The 24,119-nt window shown below is 36.6% G+C and overlaps 1 protein-coding gene across 1 annotated transcript in view; it reads right to left on the reverse strand.

Moving 5' to 3' along the window:
• slc44a4 (solute carrier family 44 member 4) overlaps positions 1-24,119 on the reverse strand; it is a gene marked incomplete at its 5' end in the record, with an annotated part of 55,270 nt that overhangs the window by 17,301 nt on the left and 13,850 nt on the right. Inside the window, 10 exons of the mRNA XM_083899468.1 lie at positions 3,746-3,838; positions 4,647-4,746; positions 5,732-5,854; positions 6,193-6,305; positions 7,011-7,094; positions 9,269-9,389; positions 9,925-9,985; positions 10,280-10,379; positions 10,474-10,552; positions 18,079-18,152. Coding sequence (XP_083755594.1) covers positions 3,746-3,838; positions 4,647-4,746; positions 5,732-5,854; positions 6,193-6,305; positions 7,011-7,094; positions 9,269-9,389; positions 9,925-9,985; positions 10,280-10,379; positions 10,474-10,552; positions 18,079-18,152 — 948 coding nt within the window. The remainder of the gene's footprint in view (positions 1-3,745; positions 3,839-4,646; positions 4,747-5,731; positions 5,855-6,192; positions 6,306-7,010; positions 7,095-9,268; positions 9,390-9,924; positions 9,986-10,279; positions 10,380-10,473; positions 10,553-18,078; positions 18,153-24,119) is intronic.

Below are 24,119 nucleotides of genomic sequence, written 5' to 3' on the forward strand. Positions count from 1 at the left end.
GAATGTGTGTATTTGTGTGATTATTTTCCTGTCTTTAAATGTAAAATTGGATGTTAAGGATGCTTAAAACCTGACCTTCAGAGACCATAAATCTTAAATTATTGTAAAAAAAAAAAACCACAATGATAAAAATAATTATGTTTATCTAGTGTAGACACCTTAAGGTATAGTTGCCAAATAATTAATTTTAAAATAAATATTAGGAATTTATATATTTTTTTATAAATAGTTGGTTGTGCCACCTGACATATTTTTTGTTGTGAAGTTAAAGATACTGTTAAAAAATGAGTTAAAACAGTTAGAATAGTTAAACCATATATGAGAAATGTTCAAGCACATTGTTCTGGACTCAAAAATATGCATTACATCCATTTTGAAAATACTTTTAAAAAATACACTTTTAGAAGCTTGATATGTCATTGACCCATCTACAGTATATATAGATATTATATCACAGTATATATGGATATTATATCACAGTATATATGGATATATCTACAGTATATATAGATATTATATCACAGTACAGTCCCTGGATGTGGTGAAGTTGACCTGTCCCCTTAGCAGAGAGACACCCCCAAAGCATAATGCTTCCACCTCCATAGTTGACGGTGGGGATGGTGCTCCTGGGATCATAGTCTGATTTCCTCTTCCTCCAAACACATGTGAGTTAAATTGATTCCAAAGAGCTCCATTCTGGTCTCATGTGACCACATCACCTTCTCCCAATCATTCAGGCATTCAATGGCAAACTTCAAACGGGCCTGTACATGTGCCTTCTTGAGCAGGGGGACCTTACAGGCGCTGCTGGATTTTAATCCATTACGGTGTAGTCCGTTACCAATGGTTTTCTTTGTGACTGTGGTCCCAGCTACCTTGAGATCATTAAGAAGCTCCTCCCGTGTAGTTCTGGGCTGATCCCTCAACTTTCTCATGATCGTTTATACCCCATAAGGTGAAATATTGCGTGGAGCCCCAGACCGAAAGAGATCGACAGTCATTTTATGTTTCTTCCATGTTCTAATATAGCACCAACAGTTGTCTCCTTATCACCCAGCTTCTTGCCAATTGTCTTGTAGCCCATTCCAGCCTTTCCCAGGTATAAAATATTGTCCCTGATGTCCTTAGAAAGTTATTTGGTGATGGAGAGATCTGCAAAGAGGATTGATCCAAAATTCCTCCTGAGATGTGTACAAACCTGGTAAAAAACTACAAGAAACATCTGACCTGTGTACTGTGCCAACAAGGGTTTCTCCACCAAGTACTAAGTAATGTTTTGATAGGGGGTCAAATACTTATTTCCTCCACTGTATATCGATATTTTATCTACAGTATATATAGATATTATATATCACAGTATATGTGGATATTAAATCACAGTATATATAGATATTATATCACAGTATATATGGATATTATATCACAGTATATATGGTGACACGAGACAAGATATGATCATCTTATCTTTGAAGACTTTTCCTGTTTTCAAAGGCAATGATAATCATCATATTTATTATGTTGAATACATTTGTGAATGACACTAAATGTGAACATTATTCATATTGATTAGATAAAAGGTTAATTTTAAGCCTAATTATTTGTGTTAAAGCAGAATTTGACCAATTTATCAATTTCATTGTTTCTAACAGACATAAATATCCTTCATTCAACACTAAAAAGCCAAAGAAATAAAACAGGTATAACAGTGTATTTACAGTATATTTGCTCTGAATTCACAGTGTATTTACAGTGTATTCACTGTGTATTTACAATGTATTTACTGTGTATTTACAGTGTATTTACTGTGTCTTTACTATGTATCTAGAGTGTATTCACTCTGTATTCACTATGTATTTACAGTGTATTTACTGCATATTCATAGTGTATTTACTCTGTATTCCCTGTGTATTCACAGTGTATTTACTGCATATTCATAGTGTATTTACTCTGTATTTACTGCATATTCATAGTGCATTTACTCTGTATTCCCAGTGTATTTTACAGTATATTTACAGTATATTTACAGTGTATTTAGAGTAGATTTACTCTGTATTAACAGGGTATTTTCTGTGTATTTATTCGGTATGTACAGTGTATTCACAGTGTCTTTATTGTGTACTTACTGTGTATTACAGCATATTTGATGTGCTTTACAGTGTATTTACTGTGTTTTTTACAGTGTATTTACTCTGTATTTAAAGTGTATTTACTCTGCATATACAGTGTATTTACATTCTATTTCCTTCATATTTATAGTGTATTTACAGTGAATTCATGGCATTTTATCTGTGTATTTACAGTGTATTTACTCTGTAATCATAGTGTATATTGTGTATACTGTGCATATAAAATGTATTTACTGTGTATATACAGTGCATTCAAGGTGTAGTTACTGTGTATTCATAGTGTATTTATTGTGTATTCACAGTGCATCTATTGTTTATTCACAGTGCATTTATTGTGTATTCACAGTGCATTTACTGTGTATTTACAGTGTATTTAAAATGTATTTACAGAGCATTTGCTCTGTATTCATATTGTATTTACAGCATACTTACAGTGTATTTAGAGTAGATTTACTCTGTATTAACAGGGTATTTTCTGTGTATTTATTTGGTATTTACAGTGTCTTTATTGTGTATTTACTGTGTATTACAGCATATTTAATGTGCATTTACAGTGTATTTACTATGTTTTTTTAAAGTGTATTTACTCTGCATATACAGTGTTTTTACATTCTATTTACTTCTTATTTATAGTGTAATTACATTGTATTCATGGCATATTTACTGTGTATTTACTCTGTAGTCACAGTGTATATTGGGTATATACTATACAATGTATTTACTGTGTATATACAGTGCATTCAATGTGTATTTACAGTGTATTTACAATGTGTTTACTGTGTATTTACACATTTTTACTCTCTATACAGTGTATAAACAGAGTATTCACTGTGTATCTGTATTCATAGTGTATTTACTGTGTATTTCCAGTGTATTTGCTCCTTATTTACAATGCATTTACTGTATGTTTAGAGTGTATTTGCTCCTTATTTACAGAGCAGTCACTGTTTGTTTACAGTGTATTTACTGTGTATTTGCTACTTATTTACAGTGAATTTACTGTTTATTTACAGTGTATTTACTATGTATTTACAGTGTATTAACTATGTATTTACAGTGTATTTTCTCCTTCTTTACAGTGCATTTACTGTTTGTTTACAGTGTATTTACTATGTATTTACAGTGTATTTTCTCCTTCTTTACAGTGCATTTACTGTTTGTTTACAGTGTATTTACTATGTATTTTCTGTTTGTTTACAGTGTATTTACAGTGTATTGTCTTTGGAGAAGCACAAACATCTGAAAAGAAAACATTTCATGAGTCCAGAGAAACAACCTGTTTATATCAGCTTTATCTCAAATATCAGGATATTATTTGTATTTTATATATATATATGTATATATATATATGTATATATATATATACATATATGTATATATATGTATATATATACATATACATATATTCATATGGCCCAGCATTATTACATAGGTGCCATCATGGTGCTTTAAATGTATATAATGTTTACACACACACACACACGCACACACACACACACACACACACACACACCCACACACACACCCACACCCACACACACACACACACACACACACACACACACACACACACACACACACACACACACACACATAATGTAGATGAAGTTAAAGGATACAAAGCAGTGGAGCCCCAGTAAGTTAAACACACCAGCAGGAGGACAAAGGTGACCAGAGGGTAGAGCAGAGCACACATCATGTGACTGATCGCCCTGTGACATCACACACACACACACACACACTGAGATGATGATGATGGTGACATGATGATGTCATCCTAACATTTTTACTGAGTGATTGAATGAATGTTAAAAACAGATAAAAACAGAATGTGAGTGAGTGAAAACATCCTGACAAAAACATGTCTTAATGTCTATTAATAGAATGTGTATACTTGTTTATATATTTGTTTTCTAAGGGCACTTTCACACCTATAGTTGGATTGCTTTGGTCCGCACCAGTGAGAAAAATGTTATAATGTAGCAAACAGACGTGGGTACGCTTTGCTTTCACATATGCAGAGTTCTAAGCCAACCAAAATAGACCACAAAGACCATCGGCACCGCAACCAGACAAACCCCCAATTTCCAGCACTGCCGTACAGCCTTGTGATGTGGCGCGGGGCTCCTCCGCTGACGTGCCCGGTGGAAATTCGGGGTAATCCCGTATCTCATCTCATAGCCATAATACATTAAACTAGACCGTTTGGTCCCATTTGGTTTGGTTGCTTTCACACCAGAGGAACAGTACCAAAGTAGAGCGGATAAAGCGGTCCAAGACCTGCCTGACCGGTTGATTTGGTGCACACCAAAGTGCCGAGATTACATTCACACCTACGCAAACGAACCAAGGGGTCAAACACTGCTGTAGGTGTGAAAGAACCCTATGTTTAGAACCCGCAGGTTTTAAACTGTTATTAAGAGTGTGACATAGACAAAGTAGAATGTGTGGCTGCTGGTAGATACACACCCATATTTCTCTTCCAAACACAGAACCTAGCATCTTTGCTAAGTAACTCACTTGCTGGACTCCTGGAGGAGAGCAATGGCGATGAGGATTCTGTTCCGGAGGAAGAGGAGGGTGAGGAGGATGATGGCCTCGACCACAGAGATGATAATCACTGAGGAGGATACAGATTTTAAAAAAGACATTAAATAACCACACAGTCGAGAAAAAATCAAAAAAATGTTAATCACACTACTACAAGCTGCTGCTGCAACATACTACTACATACTACTACAACATACTACTACAAGCTGCTATTGCAACATACTACTACATACTGCTACAAGCTGCTACTGCAACATAATACTACATACTACTACAAGCTGCTGCTGCATCATACTACAACATACTACTACAAGCTGCTACTGCAACATACTACTACATACTACTACAAGCTGCTACTGCAACATACTATTACATACTACTTCAAGCTGCTGCTGCAACATACTACTACAAGCTGCTACTGCAACATATTACTACAACATACTACTACATACTACTACAAGCTGCTGCTGCAACATACTACTACATACTACTACAACATACTACTACAAGCTGCTACTGCAACATATTACTACATACTACTACAACATACTACTGCAAGCTGCTACTGCAACATACTACTACAAGCTGCTACTGCAACATACTACTACATACTACTACAACATATTACTACAAGCTGCTACTGCAACATATTACTACATACTACTACAAGCTGCTGCTGCAACATACTACTATACCATACTACTACAAGCTGCTGCAACATACTACTACAACATACTACTACAAGCTGCTGCTGCAACATACTACTACATACTACTACAACATACTACTACAAGCTGCTGTTGCAACATACTACTACATACTACAACATACTACTACAAGCTGCTACTGCAACATACTTCTACATACTACTTCAAGCTGCTGCTGCAACATACTACTACTACAAGCTGCTACTGCAACATACTTCTACATACTACTACATGCTGCTACTACAACATACTCCTACAACATGCTACTACAAGATACTACTAAGACATTAAAGACATTAAATATCCACACAGTCAAGACAAAATCAAAGAAATGTTAATCACACTCACAAAAAGCCAGCCAGGTCTCTTTGACCTGCAGGTAAACGTTGAAGTTGGTGGTGAATCCGATGTCAGAGATGGAGGCAGACTGTTTCCTGTAGTTATCATACTCCCAGTAGCAGTGCCATATCCCTAGCAGACAAACACTCCAACACATCACAAGCTAGAATACACATAAAATAAGCATATGAAGGGCCAAAATCAAGGCACTGAAGGCAGTTCTTATTCTAAGGAACCTGGTTGCATGTGTGTGTTAAAATGCAATTTGTAGATATCACTAGTTCTTCACTGGAGTTAACTGTGAAACACTGTGAAACAGTGGGTTAGGGTGAATAATGACGCATTAATGTGATATTAAAGACCTTTTTCTATATCCCGCAATTTTAACCAGAACCGGTCCAGTACAGGTGGTGAGTTTCATATCAGCTCATTATCATAGAGTTCACAAAACACATGTTAAAGGTGGTTACCATATGCTCCAGCAGCCAGGACGCCGATGATGAGCAGCCACACCATCACTGGAGCTGTGAATCTGAGCAGCAGCAGGAACAGCATACTGACCAGCATGGCTATTAACAGACCACTAATAAGAAAAGATCATGAAAAGAACATCTTTACTCAGTAGAAAAAACATGAAATATTTTTAACCTCACACTTAAATAAACAGATGTAAAGCATGTGTAAGTAAATTTGTTTGCGTTATTATTCTGCCTGTGTTTAGTCTTCATCAACAGATATAGAACATTATTTGATTAAGGGATCTATGAAGCAAAACCTTTAAATACTTAGAAAAGTAGATAATACCAATTCAAATGTGCTCTTTAAATTGTTTTATGAGCTCCTTATTTATATATTAATGCTTATGTTATTTTTTATTATTTCAGCTGTTGAGGTTTTCTGCACTTTGAATTCACTTGTAAAACTCTTCCTGGGCCTTGTTTGTGTTTTCAGTCAAACAACCATGTCCGTGTTGACGCCACAAGAAGTGAACACTGCTATGTCGAGCTGATTAACCTTTTAAATGTTTATTTTATTATAATTATTATAAGTTACACACTACAGCTTTAAGACAAATATGAAAGGTTTGAAATGATGAAAATGGTCATGTGTTGCACTTAACAGCAAAAAGACCCTTTCCATCATATAAGAGTACATATATATATATATATATACATATATATATATATGTATATAAGAGTGTGCAGCTTTGACATGATTCTTGGTTCAATACTATCTCAAAGGCTCATTTCTATGTGTATGTGTGAGCTGTGTTTCTGCACCAACTCACATGAGGATCCACGGCCATGACGACGCAAAATCCTCAAAGATTCGGACGCCAAGCTCTCTGGCATTGAAACCATTCACCACGTCACTAATGAGACACCGGAGGCAAACATGAGCTGTGGTGCGACACTTGGAGCAAACAAACACATGAGGAGAGTGAAGTAGTTCTAGAGGAGAATGCAAATCTCTCACTGTTAGTGAGCTTTCACAAGAAAAACAGCTTCAAACTGTTCACTGAAAGCCATGCAGTGGAAAAGATAATCAAGTCACATCTACATCACAAATATAGAAGTAAAAACAATATAGAACACAAATATAGAAGAAAAACGTACTACAAGCTGCTGCTGCTGCAACATACTACTACAAGCTGCTGCTGCAACATACTACTACATACTACTACAACATACTACTACAAGCTGCTACTGCAACATATTACTACATACTACTACAACATACTACTACAAGCTGCTACTGCAACATATTACTACATACTACTACACAATACTACTACAAGCTGCTGCTGCAACATACTACTACAACATACTACTACAAGCTGCTACTGCAACATACTACTACATACTACTACAACATACTACTACAAGCTGCTACTACAACATACTACTACAAGCTGCTGCTGCAACATACTACTACATACTACTACAAACTGCTGCTGCAACATACTACTACATACTACTACAAGCTGCTGCTCCAACATACTACTACATACTACTACAAGCTGCTGCTGCAACATACTACTACATACTACTACAAACTGCTGCTGCAACATACTACTACATACTACTACAACATACTGCTACAAGCTGGTGCTGCAACATACTACTACATACTACTACACGCTGCTACTGCAACATATTACTACATACTACTACAACATACTACTACAAGCTGCTGCTGCAACTTACTACTACATACTACTACAAGCTGCTACTACAACATACTACTACAAGCTGCTGCTGCAACATACTACTACAAGCTGCTGCTGCAACATACTACTACATACTCCTACTACATACTACTACAAGCAGCTATACTACAGGGAAACACAAACTCACAAAACCACTGACTTTGTGCTGTTGATGAGGAGGAGAAACGTGGTTAGTCCAATGTATGTCTGTTTGATAATATACAGCAGATATATATATACTGTATATATATATATATACATACACACAGTACTTTTGCAAAAGTTTCAGGCACCACCAGCTCTGTTGTTTTTTCTGTCAGTCAAATTATGTGAATTGTGAATGACATGAAGCGACTTAAAGCTGCTCTTATATATTATATATATTATATATAAGCGAGCTGTCAATGAGTTTAACCCATGCAACATGTGTATGTAACGCTCAAGCATGTCTTGAAAAAACCTGGTGTAATAGACGTTTTTATTAAGCAGATATTTCTTTAAATTAAATAGTAGGACAAACAAAACGGATGTACCTTACATTAATGAAGGTTCCACTCTTTTGATTTGTTCTGTTTTTTAAAAACAACAAAAAACTGGACACATATGTTCTGGATGTGTTCCAGTAAAGTGAAAAATAAATAATGATCCTCTATTGTCGTTATAGCAGCAGCTAAAACAACAAATCTAATGGTGGCCTAAGACTTCTGCACATCACTCCTAATCAACATTTTAAGACCAATTGAAAAATTGCAATAATTTATATTTTGAACTGTTGGATCTTAAGAAGGTTCTAAGTAGTGCTTCAAAATGCAAAAAGAAGAAATGGGAGTGAAATAAAAACACATTTGAGTAAGCAATTTATTGCAAACAACCATCCATCCATCCATTATCTACCGCTTTATCCTCCTATGGAGGGTGGTGGGGGGTGCTGTGCCTATCTAACCTGACATCGGGCGATAGGCGGGTACACCCTGGACAGTTCACCAGTCCTATTGCACACAACCTTTAAAGTGAACAAGTTCTGTTCATCAGCTGATCAAAAGTCTAAGACCACAGCCTTTAAAAGCCGAAATCTTCACAAAAATGTGGATTCAGTGCCATTTTCTGTCAGGTGTCCACTATCATGACCTCCTGATGGCAAAGGCAAAAAGGCTTTCTCTCTTTGAGAGTGGTCAGATTGTTGAGCTGCATCAGTGAGGCCATTATAGGCCATTATAGGCCATATATACATATACATATACATATACATATACATATACATATACATATACATATACATATACATATACATATACATATACACACACACACACACACATGAATGTGCTGCCACTCACCCGGTGCCATTCTTGATGAGGCTGACAGTGTCGTTGAGTGACGAGGGTAAACCTTTAACACCGGAGAAATTTGCAGGAATGTGGGCCAGAGCTAAAACATCAGGCACACATCTTCCCAACACTGAGCACAGACAGACAACATCATCAAAACCTCATCACTTCATTTCAATTCACTTTGCATCATAAGCCGTCGTCGTTGAATACATAGTTAAAAGCACTTATTCTACATTGATTTGTCACTCAGAGAATTATTTCTAATGTCCAACACGGAACAACACGCATTCATCTTCATCTTTTAACAACTGTTAACGGTGATTCCATTCAGAAGTGGGAATCTGCCACCATCCAAACACTGTTACTGCATTTGTTTCACAGTGCTGTAACAGTACTGTCTGGTTTTTATTATTATTATGGTCTGGCAGGTTTATGTTTCTGACGCAGGGGTGACGTCACTCCCAGTTCCCAGTTCCAGTGTCAATGGAACGCGGCATCAGTAACAAATGAATTACATCATCATATACTGTATTCTTTCTGTAAATACATGGATTTATTTTAAAATAGCATTTCTTTAAAATGTTGTACCTGGTTCTTGGCTCATGGTATTCAATTGCGCATTGGTACGTAGAGTAAAATAAACATCTATATTTCCTGATTACCAGATGTTGTAGGCACACGGTAGAAAGGACACAGCTCTTTGTCCACGATCTCTGTCACACTCTGGTAACATGTAGAAATGAGCAGGGGTTACTCAACAACAACAACAACAACAACAACAGAGAGTGAGAGAGTGAGACGTACCAGCCCTGGATTTTCCAGGTCTATGGTTTGAACACAGTACTCTTGCTGGAAAAACTTCGCTGGTTTTGCTTGTGGAAAATATCCTTCTAACTTGACAAACCAGAATTCAGTAGGACATTTTTCCACACACACCTATGTAGGACAAAGGCATCATTTACTAACATTAATAGAAAATTCAATGACAAATGTTTGAGTATGATTAAAATGATAAACCTGTGTGGTCGGACATTGTAACCCGTTGAGAGCAGACGCCATGATATTGATTGATGTGGCACATTTGAGAATGTCAAAGTAAAACAGATTGGGTTTGTCTCTGAGGAAAGAAGAACATCATTCTTTAATACATATGTTTTGTGTCTTATACTTTAAATGACTCGTATGTATGTTCTATGTTTAGATTTAATTACTTATATTGTTCAAGGCCACAGAAAAACCCAGCTGAGTTTCTTGGATAAAGAACATGTCGAGGATCACCGTAGAGCCACGCTGTGAGGGAACACACACACACACACACACACACACATAGATAAGAAGAATAAAGTTAGTGATGCAAAATATGATGGCAAATCACCGCTCCAACAATAATTCATGCCTATTCTTATGTTTTCTCTATTGTTCTTTTTTTGCTTCAGTTCTATACAGTTGCTTTTCATTGTTCTCAATGACCTTTAGATATTTTCTATGACTATTATTTCATAATAACATAACTTTATCCCCATTTTAAAATTCTTTCAAATGAATGATGTCCAGAGAAAATATAGTTATTATATATAAATACTAAGTTACTTTGGTCATTTTCAATAACTTGTTGTGTCCCAACCACTAGAGGGCACAAAACATCTGCGTGACAGGAGGAACCTTTATTCGTGTTACATTCGTCAGAGGTCACATTTAAGCACTTTCAAGGATCATGACTTTTTATCACCATAAAAGACATGATATTATGTATTTTATAATAATCAAGCAATAGTCACATGGACTCTCTGATTTATTTTATTCCATCATCTCTTTAATCAACTATTTGTTATGAAAGGAAAACATTTCAACAATCAAGGACTTTTCAAGGATTTCAAGCACCCGTATAAACCCTGTCATCACACTTCATCACATCACACTTCATCACATCACACCACACTTCATCACATCACACCACACTCGATCACATCACACCACACTCGATCACATCACACTACACTCAATCACATCATACTTCATTACATCACACCACACTTCATCACATCACACCACACTTCATCACATCACACCACACTCGATCACATCACACTTCATCACATCACATCCCACTTCATCACATCACATCACACTTCATCACATCACATCACACTTCATCACATCACACCACACTCGATCACATCACATCACACCACACTCGATCACATCACACTTCATCACATCACATCACACTCGATCACATCACACCACACTCGATCACATCACACTACACTCGATCACATCACACTTCATCACATCACACCACATTTCATCACATCACACCACATTTCATCACATCACACCACACTCGATCAAACCACACTTCATCACATCACACCACACTCGATCACATCACACTTCAACACATCACATCACACTTCTTCACATCACACCACACTCGATCACATCACACTCGATCACATCACACTTCATCACACTTCATCATATCACACCACACTCGATCACATCACACTTCATCACATCACACCACATTTCAACACATCACACCACACTCGATCACACCACACTTCATCACATCACACCACACTCGATCACATCACACTTCATCACATCACACCACACTCGATCACATCACACTTCATCACATCACATCACACTTCATCACATCACACCACACTCGATCACATCACACTTCATCACATCACATCACATTACACTTCATCACATCACATCACACTTCATCACATCACACCACACTCGATCACATCACACTTTATCACATCACACCACACTCGATCACATCACACTTTATCACATCACACTCGATCACATCACACCACACTCGATCACATCACACTTCAACACATCACATCACACTTCTTCACATCACACCACACTCGATCACATCACACTCGATCACATCACACTTCATCACACTTCATCATATCACATCACACTCGATCACATCACACTTCATCACATCACACCACATTTCAACACATCACACCACACTCGATCACACCACACTTCATCACATCACACCACACTCGATCACATCACACTTCATCACATCACACCACACTCGATCACATCACACTTCATCACATCACATCACACTTCATCACATCACACCACACTCGATCACATCACACTTCATCACATCACATCACATTACACTTCATCACATCACATCACACTTCATCACATCACACCACACTCGATCACATCACACTTTATCACATCACACCACACTCGATCACATCACACTTCATCACATCACACTCGATCACATCACATCACACTCGATCACATCACACTTCATTACATCACACCACACTCGATCACATCACATCACACTCGATCACATCACATCACACTCGATCACATCACACTTCATCACATCACACTGTATCACATCACACCACACTCGATCACATCACACTTCATCACATCACATCACACTTCATCACATCACATCACACTCGATCACATCACACTTCATCACATCACACCACACTCGATCACATCACACTACATCACATCACACCACACTTGATCACATCACTGGCCAATATATGGATATTTATATATATTTGTATCAGGATATGGTTTTAGATTTTGGATATGGTCATATAATCCTGCTTTTAAAGGCTATTGTACGGAGCCCCGGACATGACATGGTCAAAAAAGATTAAATTGTGGCCACAATATAGCTATAATGTGCGCACAAAATACTATTTTGTGGCCACGAAATAAGTACAGCGTGCATACGTAATATTATTTTGCGGTGCTAAGCAAATTGAACGCACCTTCTATAAGGTCTCAGGTAGAGGCAGAGGGGCGACAGCTACACTATGGAAAGGGAAACGTTAAAATGATAGAATTCTATTTTAGGCTGGGAATGAGCTACAGAGATTTTACTTTGCTTGAGTTGGCGAAACCATCACAAGCCAAGAAAACAAGCCTGGTTGGTAGAGTCAGAAGAGAGCTAAAGACCCAAATGCCGCTGTTCACCACACAGGTTCTAAAAAGTGACAATGCATCACATACTGTCAACCAGGGCAAAACAATAAAATGTCTGCATTTTAATGTGACCATCACGAGTGGAAAAGGCTTTTATCTGTAATTTCAAGAGCGGATTCAATTTCTGTTCATCAATAAAAATATTTTCTCCCTTGGAAGAATTCACATGGTGCTTCCTCATATTTACTATCACCTATAATAAACCATATTAGTTAGATGTGATATATCAGTTTGTTAGTGTAAACGAGGAATCCTCCATACTCACTAAGGTCAACTACGGAGTTCCTCAGGGTTCTGTGCTTGGACCTATTCTTTTTACCCTGTACATGCTGCCATTAGGCAACATTATCAGGAAACACAACATAGATTTTCATTGTTATGCAGATGACACTCAGCTATATGTATCTGCACGACCGGACGACCCAAACCCATCTATTAAACTCCAGGATTGTCTCATAGACATACAGACGTGGATGACTCGTAATTTTCTGATGCTTAACACAGAAAAAACTGAGGTCATGGTCCTTGGGCCAAAAGATATAAGAGCAGCACTTGGAGCTCTAAACCTAGGCAGTAACACTCCAGTCCCTTGCACTACAGTAAGGAACCTAGGAGTCCTGTTTGACCAGGATTTATCGCTGGATGAACATATTAAGCATATATGTAGAACAGCCTTCTTCCACCTTCGCAACATCAAGACAATTAGAAATATTATATCAAGACAAGACTCTGAGAAACTGATCCACGCCTTTATAACCTCTAGGCTGGATTACTGTAACTCCTTACTGTCTGGATGTCCTAGTAAGTCCCTGAGAAGCCTTCAACTGGTCCAGAACGCAGCAGCACGGATACTGACTCGAACCAGACGACGTGACCATATAACTCCTGTCCTGGCTTCTCTTCACTGGCTCCCAGTGAAAAGTAGAATCGATTTTAAAAAATACTTCTACTTACATACAAGGCCCTGAATAATCAGGCACCTTCTTACATTTGTGACTTAATCACTTTATATCAGCCGAATAGACCGCTGCGCTCCTTGAACTCAGGTCTACTGGTTATTCCTAAAATAACTAGAAGTAGAATCGGTGGTAGAACATTTAGCTACCAGGCTCCTCTCCTGTGGAACCAACTTCCGCTTTCAGTCAGACAGTCTGACTCGGTCTCTGCCTTTAAGGTGAGACTGAAAACCTACCTTTTTAACATAGCCTATAGTCGAAGCTAGATCAGGTAGTCCTGATTAGAATAGTCTATCTTATGCTGCCATAGGCTTAGACTGCTGGGGGAATTTCCCATCATGCACTTAGAATGAGCACACAGACTTTGCACGAGCCGCACTTTCTCTACCCCGTCCTCGATTTTTCATCCCTCACCACTTACCCAATGTACCCCCATGAGATGTAGCACATAAATCTACATATAGCACATCTCTAACTGATTTTAATCTCTTACAGTTCTGCTGACACCAGTGAACGACATGAGGTCAGGACAGGAAAGAAGACTCCGTCATCCTCAAGTCTCTGACCACAACAGTTTTCACTACAGGCTGTGATAAACCCAGTGATCCAGATGATCCTGGCATTTAAAGACTTTTTCCACTTTTTATTCTTGTCATTGTGTATTGTATGTTTTGGGTAACATCTACTGCACGTCTGTCCGTCCAGGGAGTGGATCCCTCACCTGTGGTTCTCCCTAAGGTTTCTACCCTTTTTCCCTTTTACAAGGGTTTTTTTTCCCTGGTAGTTTTTCCTTACCCTGGTCGAAGGTCTAAGGACAGAGGATGTTACCAACCCTGTGAAGTCCCGTGAGACAAACTATGTTTTGTAAACTGTGGGCTATATAAATAAAGATTGATTGATTGAGATTGATATTCACATGACACATCTATTTATTTTTGTACTTTAATCATTGAAATGATATATCCATATTAATTATGAACTTTCAAAATGACCGCTATGGTATTTCTAGTAGGTGCATTATGATAAATGATAAATAAAAAAAAGTAGTTGGGACAAAATAGTTGATTCTAAATAGTGGTGGGGACATGTCCCTGGCATATCTGATGCCTATGTTCACTTGTATCATTGTACATTCTAGAGAAGTCACTTGATAACGTAATTATTTGTGTTATTGCAGACTTTGACCATATCTATAGGTCAATTTCCTTGTTTCTAACAGACGTAAATATCCTTCATTTAAAATGAAAAAGCCAAAGAAATAAAACAGGAATTAACTGAAATTAAAATGTGTATTTTAAGATCATGTAATACAGATCATAAACAGTATATTATATATTAAATAAAACTTTTCATGAGTCCAGAGAAACAACCTGTTTATATTATCTTTATATCCTCATATATCGGTATTTCCATATCAGTATTTTTTGAGCCTAAAAATATCAGAGATATTGATTCAATTTATATCATGCTATATATCGATATAATATGAATGATGTAAAATGAGAATCATGAGAAGATGTTTTTGTTGAGAATAGTGTAAATAATGGAGATGTGACTGTCAAGCTCTGATGGAAGAGGATCAAACACACATGTTCTGACTGTGAAAACAGCAGCAGTCAAAGAGTTCAGATTTTGGTTAAACCAAGATCATTGACAAGTCAACTAGCATTTAAATCTCATCTGAGCACATTTTAGCTAGTGAAGTTGGTCTGTTTCTATGAAGGTATATTTAGTGCAAAAGTCACCAGCACATTTAACTGCAGATTTCACATGCGCACACTAAAGTCACAAATGTGTAACCGTGAATTTGAAGTTGTACTTATTTTTTTTATATACCTTGTTAACACAAAATAGGGGCTACAGTTAAAAAATCCTTGTTACAGGTACACAAATCCTATTGTGCATCACAAATTCCAACAGTCATGCATTCAACACTTTTGCTCCAATCGTTGCGGTGCAGTTGGTGCAAAACACATTTGCACATCCGTGTTTCATAATCTGTGAACATGCACAACATTTGTGCATTTGTAAACCCAAATGGGAACTAATGCATCACATTAGTTCATCTGTGAATTATAAATTGTAAAATATTTTCTCATTAATAAAATTCTATAGATCGCTATGATACAAGTCAATTGATACAAGTGCTCAAATCTGCTTCTACGAGTTTCAGCTGTAGAGTTTCAGCTCCTCGCTAGAAGGTATAAGTGGTGCAAAAGGATTTGTAACTTGTGCACGCCAAGAAAACAAGGCTTAGAGTGGGCGGGCCTTAGGAAGCTCTCTGCTGATTTTTGAGTGACAGCTCCGAAACGCAGATTTACCAGATTAAATTTGTCAAATATATGAGAAAATAAAGTTGCAGATTAATGAGACGGATGGATGGATGGATGGATGGATGGATGGAAGTTGCAGATTAATGAGATTAAAAGTACATTTCCATTTTATTAAATATATAGACTCACGCCCACCATTTCTCCCGCTGTTTATGTGTTTTATACATATGAACCGTATCTATATCAGTTCAGTCTGTGTGTTCCCGGCTGCCTCGCTGGAGGAGCATCCAGCTGCAGCCCCGCAGACCAACACCCTGGTCTGACCATAGTGGTTTAACAGATGGGATTTTTTTCTAAAAACTTTATTTACACACCAAAACGATGGGAGTGGTTTGACGGAAGTGATTTTTATCGTAAAAAAACTATGGAAGAATATAAAAGTACATTAGCATGTCCATGTGCTTAATATATTATAGTATAAATACCACAAGTATCTCCCTACGGAGCTCCATGTTTATACTTTTTTCAACTTTTTACACATTAAACACACTATTTAGATTAATTATTAATTGTTTAACATTAGTTATGGTAACTTTCCTATTTTCTTCATTTTCACAAATTTCCTTACCCCACACCCTGGAGCTTCACAGCGGGGATAATAACCACCACCTACCCGCCTCCCTGGAGCCCCAGAGCGGATACAACAAGCATACACATACACACCCCCTGGAGCTCCACTGTTATACTTTTTTCACCTTTTAACACAATTTGCACACTGGAAATGTACTTTTAATCTCATAAATCTGCGACTTTATTTTCTCGTATATTTGACACATTTAATCTGGTAAATCTGCGACTCCGAGCTGTCACTCAAAAATCAGCAGATGCTTTTTTTGCACCACTTATACCACCTAGCGAGGTGCTGAAACTCTACAGCTGAAACTTGTAGAAGCAGATTCAAGCACTTGGAGACGACTTGTAGCCGTGCAAGAAATTATAGAAATTATAGAATTTAAAATCTAATAAAACTATAGAATTTTATTAATGAGAAAATATTTCACAGATGCACCACTTCTGATGCATTAGTTTACATTTGGGTTTACAAATGCACAAATGTGTTGTGCATGTTCTCAGATTATGAAACACGGATGTGCAAATGTGTTTTGCACCAACTGCACTGCAACGATTGGAGCAAAATTGTCGAATGCACGACACATATTGCTGTTGGTTATTTATTTGTCTGCATGATTGATTGACGTGTAACTGAGATTATCTGACAGAAAACATGAGATGTTTGGTTACTCAGACAGACAGAGAGAGATAATAATAATAAAAATAATAATCATGTGACAAACATCTGTTAACACTGGTGCCAAATTAAAAACATGACTTAACACACAAGCAATGCTTCTAAATGGGAACATAATTTACAAAACTGACATAATGTTCTGTTAAGAAGAGACTATTAACTCCTCAGGAACATGTTTGCAAAACTCTGTATGGAAGAAATTAAGATCTAAAATCATTGGTTTATAGATTTGTTGTCGTCGGGTTTGTTTGTTCTCACCTAAAATCCCAACGACAATGTACCCAAGGATGACGGCCAAGAACAGGACACAGCAGATAATATCAGTGCAGCTTCTGATGAAGAGACACAGAGAGGAACAGGTGTAAAAAAGTGTAAAAAAAAAAAGACAGAGACACAAAGATACAAACACAGAGACACACAGACACAGAAACACAGAGGGAAGCAGGTGTAAAAAAAGTGTAAAAAAAACACAGAGACACAAAGATACAAACATGAAGACACAAAGACACAGAAAGGAACCGGTGTAAAAAAGTGTTAAAAAAAAGACACAGAGACACAAAGATACAAACACAGAGACACAAAGATACAAACAGAGACACAAAGACACAGAAACACAGAGAGAAACAGGTGTAGAAAAGTGTAAAAAAAAAAACGAGAAACAGGTATTAAAAAGTGTAAAAAAAAAACACAGAGACACAAAGACACTAACATGAAGACACAAAGACACAGAGAGGAACAGGTGTAAAAAAAAGACAAAGATACAAAGACACAAACAGAGAGACACAAAGACACAGAAACACAGAGAGAAACGTGTAAAAAAAGTGTAAAAAAAACACAGAGACACAAAGATACAAACATGAAGACACAAAGACACAGAGAGGAACAGGTGTAAAAAAGTGTTAAAAAAAGACACAGAGACACAAAGATACAAACAGAGACACAAAGACACAGAAACACAGAGAGAAACGGGTGTAGAAAAGTGTAAAAAAACACAGAGACACAAAGATACAAACATGAAGACACAAAGACACAGAGAGGAACAGGTGTAAAAAAGTGTTAAAAAAAAGGCACAGAGACACAAAGATACAAACACAGAGACACAAAGATACAAACAGAGACATAAAGACAGAAACACACAGAAAAACAGGTGTAAAAAAGACAAAGATACAAAGACACAAACAGAGAGACACAAAGACAAAGAAACAGGTGTAAAAAAGTGTAAAAAAAACACAGAGACACAAAGATACAAACACAGAGACACAAAGATACAAAGATACAAACACAAAGACACAAAGATACAAACATGAAGACACAAAGACACAGAGAGAGGTGTTAAAAAAAGACAAAGATACAAAGACACAAACAGACAAACCAAAATCTGAGAAAAAGGTAAAAAAAGTGTGAGGCACAAAGATACAAACATGACGACACAAAGACACAGAGAGGAACAGGTGTAAAAAAGTTAAAAAAAGACACAGAGACACAAAGATACAAACAGAGACACAAAGACACAGAAACACAGAGAGAAACAGGTGTAGAAAAGTGTAAAAAAAAAGACACAGAGACACAAAGATACAAACAGAGAGACACAAAGATACAAACAGAGACACAAAGACACAAAGACACAGAAACACAGAGAGAAACAGGTGTAGAAAAGTGTAAAAAAAGAAACGAGAAACAGGTATTAAAAAGTGTAAAAAAAAAACACAGAGACACAAAGATACAAACATGAAGACACAAAGACACAGAGAGGAACAGGTGTAAAAAAAGACAAAGATACAAAGACACAAACAGAGAGACACAAAGACACAGAAACACAGCGAGAAACAGGTGTAAAAAAGTGTAAAAAAAACACAGAGAAACAAAGATACAAACATGAATACACAAAGACACAGAGAGGAACAGGTTTAAAAAAGTGTTAAAAAAAGACACAAAGATACAAACAGAGACACAAAGACACAGAAACACAGAGAGAAACAGGTGTAGAAATGTGTAAAAAAAAATCTGAGAAACAGGTGTAAAAAAAGTGTAAAAAAAAACACAAGAGACACAAAGATACAAACATGAAGACACAAAGACACAGAGAGGAACAGGTGTAAAAAAGTGTCAAAAGGAGACACAGAGACACAAAGATACAAACACAGAGACACAAAGATACAAAGATACAAAGATACAAACACAGAGAGAAACAGGTGTAAAAAAGTGTAAAAAAACCACAGATACAAAGATACAAACATGAAGACACAAAGACACAAAGAGGAACAGGTGTGAAAAAAAGACAAAGATACAAAGACTAAAACAGAGAGACACAAAGACACAGAAACACAGAGAGAAACAGGTGTAAAAAAGTGTAAAAAAACCACAGAGAGAAACGTGTAAAAAAAGTGTAAAAAAAACACAGACACAAATATACAAACATGAAGACACAAAGACACAGAGAGGAACAGGTGTAAAAAAGTGTTAAAAAAAAGACACAGAGACACAAAGATACAAACACAGAGACACAAAGATACAAAAACAGAGACACAAAGACACAGAAACACAGAGAGAAACGGGTGTAGAAAGGTGTAAAAAAAATCTGAGAAACAGGTGTAAAAAAAGTGTAAAAAAAGACACAGAGACACAAAGATACATACATGAAGACACAGAGAGAAACAGGTGTAAAAAAGTGTTTAAAAAAAGACACAGAGACACAAAGATACAAACACAGAGACACAAAGATACAAACAGAGACACAAAGACACAGAAACACAGAGAAAAACAGGTGTAGAAAAGTGTAAAAAAAAACAGAAAAACAGGTGTTAAAAAGTGTAAAAAAAACACAGAGACACAAAGATACAAACATGAAGACACAAAGATACAAAGATACAAACACAGAGACACAAAGACACAGAAAGAAACAGGTGTAAAAAAAAAAACACAGAGAAACAGGTGTTAAAAAGTGTGAAAAAAAAACACAGACACAAAGATACAAACACAAAGACACAGCTGTAAGAAAAGACACAAAGATACAAAGACACAACCATGAGGACACAAAGACACAGAGAGGAACAGGTGTAAAAAAGTGTAAATAGACACAGAGACACAAAGACACAGAAACACAGAGAGGAGCGGGTGTAAAAAGACACAGAGACACAGAGACACAAAGACACAGAAACACCGAGAGAAACAGGTGTAAAAAAGTGTATAAAAAACCACAGATACAAAGATACAAACATGAAGACACAAAGACACAAAGAGGAACAGGTGTGAAAAAAAGACAAAGATACAAAGACTAAAACAGAGAGACACAAAGACACAGAAACACAGAGAGAAACAGGTGTAAAAAAGTGTAAAAAAACACAGACATAAATATACAAACATGAAGACACAAAGACACAGAGAGGAACAGGTGTAAAAAAGTGTTAAAAAAAAAGACACAGAGACACAAAGATACAAACACAGAGACACAAAGATACAAAAACAGAGACACAAAGACACAGAAACACAGAGAGAAACGGGTGTAGAAAGGTGTAAAAAAAAATCTGAGAAACAGGTGTAAAAAAAGACACAGAGACACAGAGACACAAAGACACAGAAACACCGAGAGAAACAGGTGTAAAAAAGTGTATAAAAAACCACAGATACAAAGATACAAACATGAAGACACAAAGACACAAAGAGGAACAGGTGTGAAAAAAAGACAAAGATACAAAGACTAAAACAGAGAGACACAAAGACACAGAAACACAGAGAGAAACGTGTAAAAAAAGTGTAAAAAAAACACAGACACAAATATACAAACATGAAGACACAAAGACACAGAGAGGAACAGGTGTAAAAAAGTGTTAAAAAAAAAGACACAGAGACACAAAGATACAAACACAGAGACACAAAGATACAAAAACAGAGACACAAAGACACAGAAACACAGAGAGAAACGGGTGTAGAAAGGTGTAAAAAAAAATCTGAGAAACAGGTGTAAAAAAAGTGTAAAAAAAGACACAGAGACACAAAGATACATACATGAAGACACAGAGAGAAACAGGTGTAAAAAAGTGTTTAAAAAAAGACACAGACACAAAGATACAAACACAGAGACACAAAGATACAAACAGAGACACAAAGACACAGAAACACAGAGAAAAACAGGTGTAGAAAAGTGTAAAAAAAACAGAAAAACAGGTGTTAAAAAGTGTAAAAAAAACACAGAGACACAAAGATACAAACATGAAGACACAAAGATACGAAGATACAAACACAGAGACACAAAGACACAGAAAGAAACAGGTGTAAAAAAGTGTAAAAAAAAACCCACAGAAACAGGTGTTAAAAAGTGTGAAAAAAAAACACAGACACAAAGATACAAACACAAAGACACAGCTGTAAAAGAAGACACAAAGATACAAAGACACAACCATGAGGACACAAAGACACAGAGAGGAACAGGTGTAAAAAAGTGTAAATAGACACAGAGACACAAAGACACAGAAACACAGAGAGGAGCGGGTGTAAAAAGACACAGAGACACAGAGACACAAAGACACAGAAACACCGAGAGAAACAGGTGTAAAAAAGTGTAAAAAAAACCACAGAGAAACAGGTGTTAAAACGTGTTTTAAAAAAAACACAGAGACACAAAGATACAAACATGAAGACACAAAGACACAGAGAGGAACAGGTGTAAAAAAAAGTGTAAAAAAACACAGAGACACAAAGATACAAACATGAAGACACAAAGACACAGAGAGGAACAGGTGTAAAAAAGTGTTAAAAAAAAGACACAGAGACACAAAGATACAAACACAGAGACACAAAGATACAAACAGAGACACAAAGACACAGAAACACAGAGAGAAACAGGTGTTAAAAAGTGTAAAAAAAACACAGAGACACAAAGATACAAACATGAAGACACAGAGAGGAACAGGTGTAAAAAAAGACAAAGATACAAAGACACAAACAGAGGGACACAAAGACACAGAAACACAGAAAGAAACAGGTGTAAAAAAGTGTAAAGAAAAACACAGATAGAAACGTGTAAAAAAAGTGTAAAAAAAACACAGAGGCACAAAGATACAAACATGAAGACAGAAAGACACAGAGAGGAACAGGTGTAAAAAAGTGTTAAAAAAAAGACACAGAGACACAAAGATACAAACACAGAGACACAAAGATACAAACAGAGACACAAAGACACAGAAACAGAGAGAAACAGGTGTAGAAAAGTGTCAAAAAAAACAGAGAAACAGGTGTTAAAAAGTGTAAAAAAAAACACAGAGACACAAAGATACAATCATGAAAACACAGAGAGGAACAGGTGTAAAAAAAGACAAAGATACAAAGACACAAACAGAGACAAAAAGACACAGAAACACAGAGAGGAACAGGTGTAAAAAAAAGTGTTAAAAAAACACAGAGACACAAAGATACAAACATGAAGACACAAAGACACAGAGAGGAACAGGTTTAAAAAAGTGTTAAAAAAAAGACACAAAGATACAAACACAGAGACACAAAGATACAAACAGAGACACAAAGACACAGAAACAGAGAGAAATGGGTGTAGAAAAGTGTAAAAAAAAAAAACACAGAGAAACAGGTGTTAAAAAGTGTGAAAAAAAACACAGACACAAAGATACAAACACAAAGACACAGCTGTAAAAAAAGACACAAAGATACAAAGACACAACCATGAGGACACAAAGACACAGAGAGGAACAGGTGTAAAAAAGTGTAAATAGACACAGAGACACAAAGACACAGAAACACAGAAACACAGAAGGGAACGGGTGTAAAAAGACACAGAGACACAGAGACACAAAGACACAGAAACACCGAGAGAAACAGGTGTAAAAAAGTGTAAAAAAACCCACAGAGAAACAGGTGTTAAAAAGTGTTTTTAAAAAAACACAGAGACACAAAGATACAAACATGAAGACACAAAGACACAGAGAGGAACAGGTGTAAAAAAAAGTGTAAAAAAACACAGAGACACAAAGATACAAACATGAAGACACAAAGACACAGAGAGGAACAGGTGTAAAAAAGTGTTAAAAAAAGACACAGAGACACAAAGATACAAACACAGAGACACAAAGATACAAACAGAGACACAAAGACACAGAAACACAGAGAGAAACAGGTGTTAAAAAGTGTAAAAAAAAACAGAGACACAAAGATACAAACATGAAGACACAGAGAGGAACAGGTGTAAAAAAAGACAAAGATACAAAGACACAAACAGAGGGACACAAAGACACAGAAACACAGAAAGAAACAGGTGTAAAAAAGTGTAAAGAAAAACACAGATAGAAACG

Source organism: Microchirus variegatus (assembly GCF_963457635.1).
Source record: "Microchirus variegatus genome assembly, chromosome: 13".
Classification (NCBI taxonomy): Eukaryota; Metazoa; Chordata; class Actinopteri; order Pleuronectiformes; family Soleidae; genus Microchirus; species Microchirus variegatus.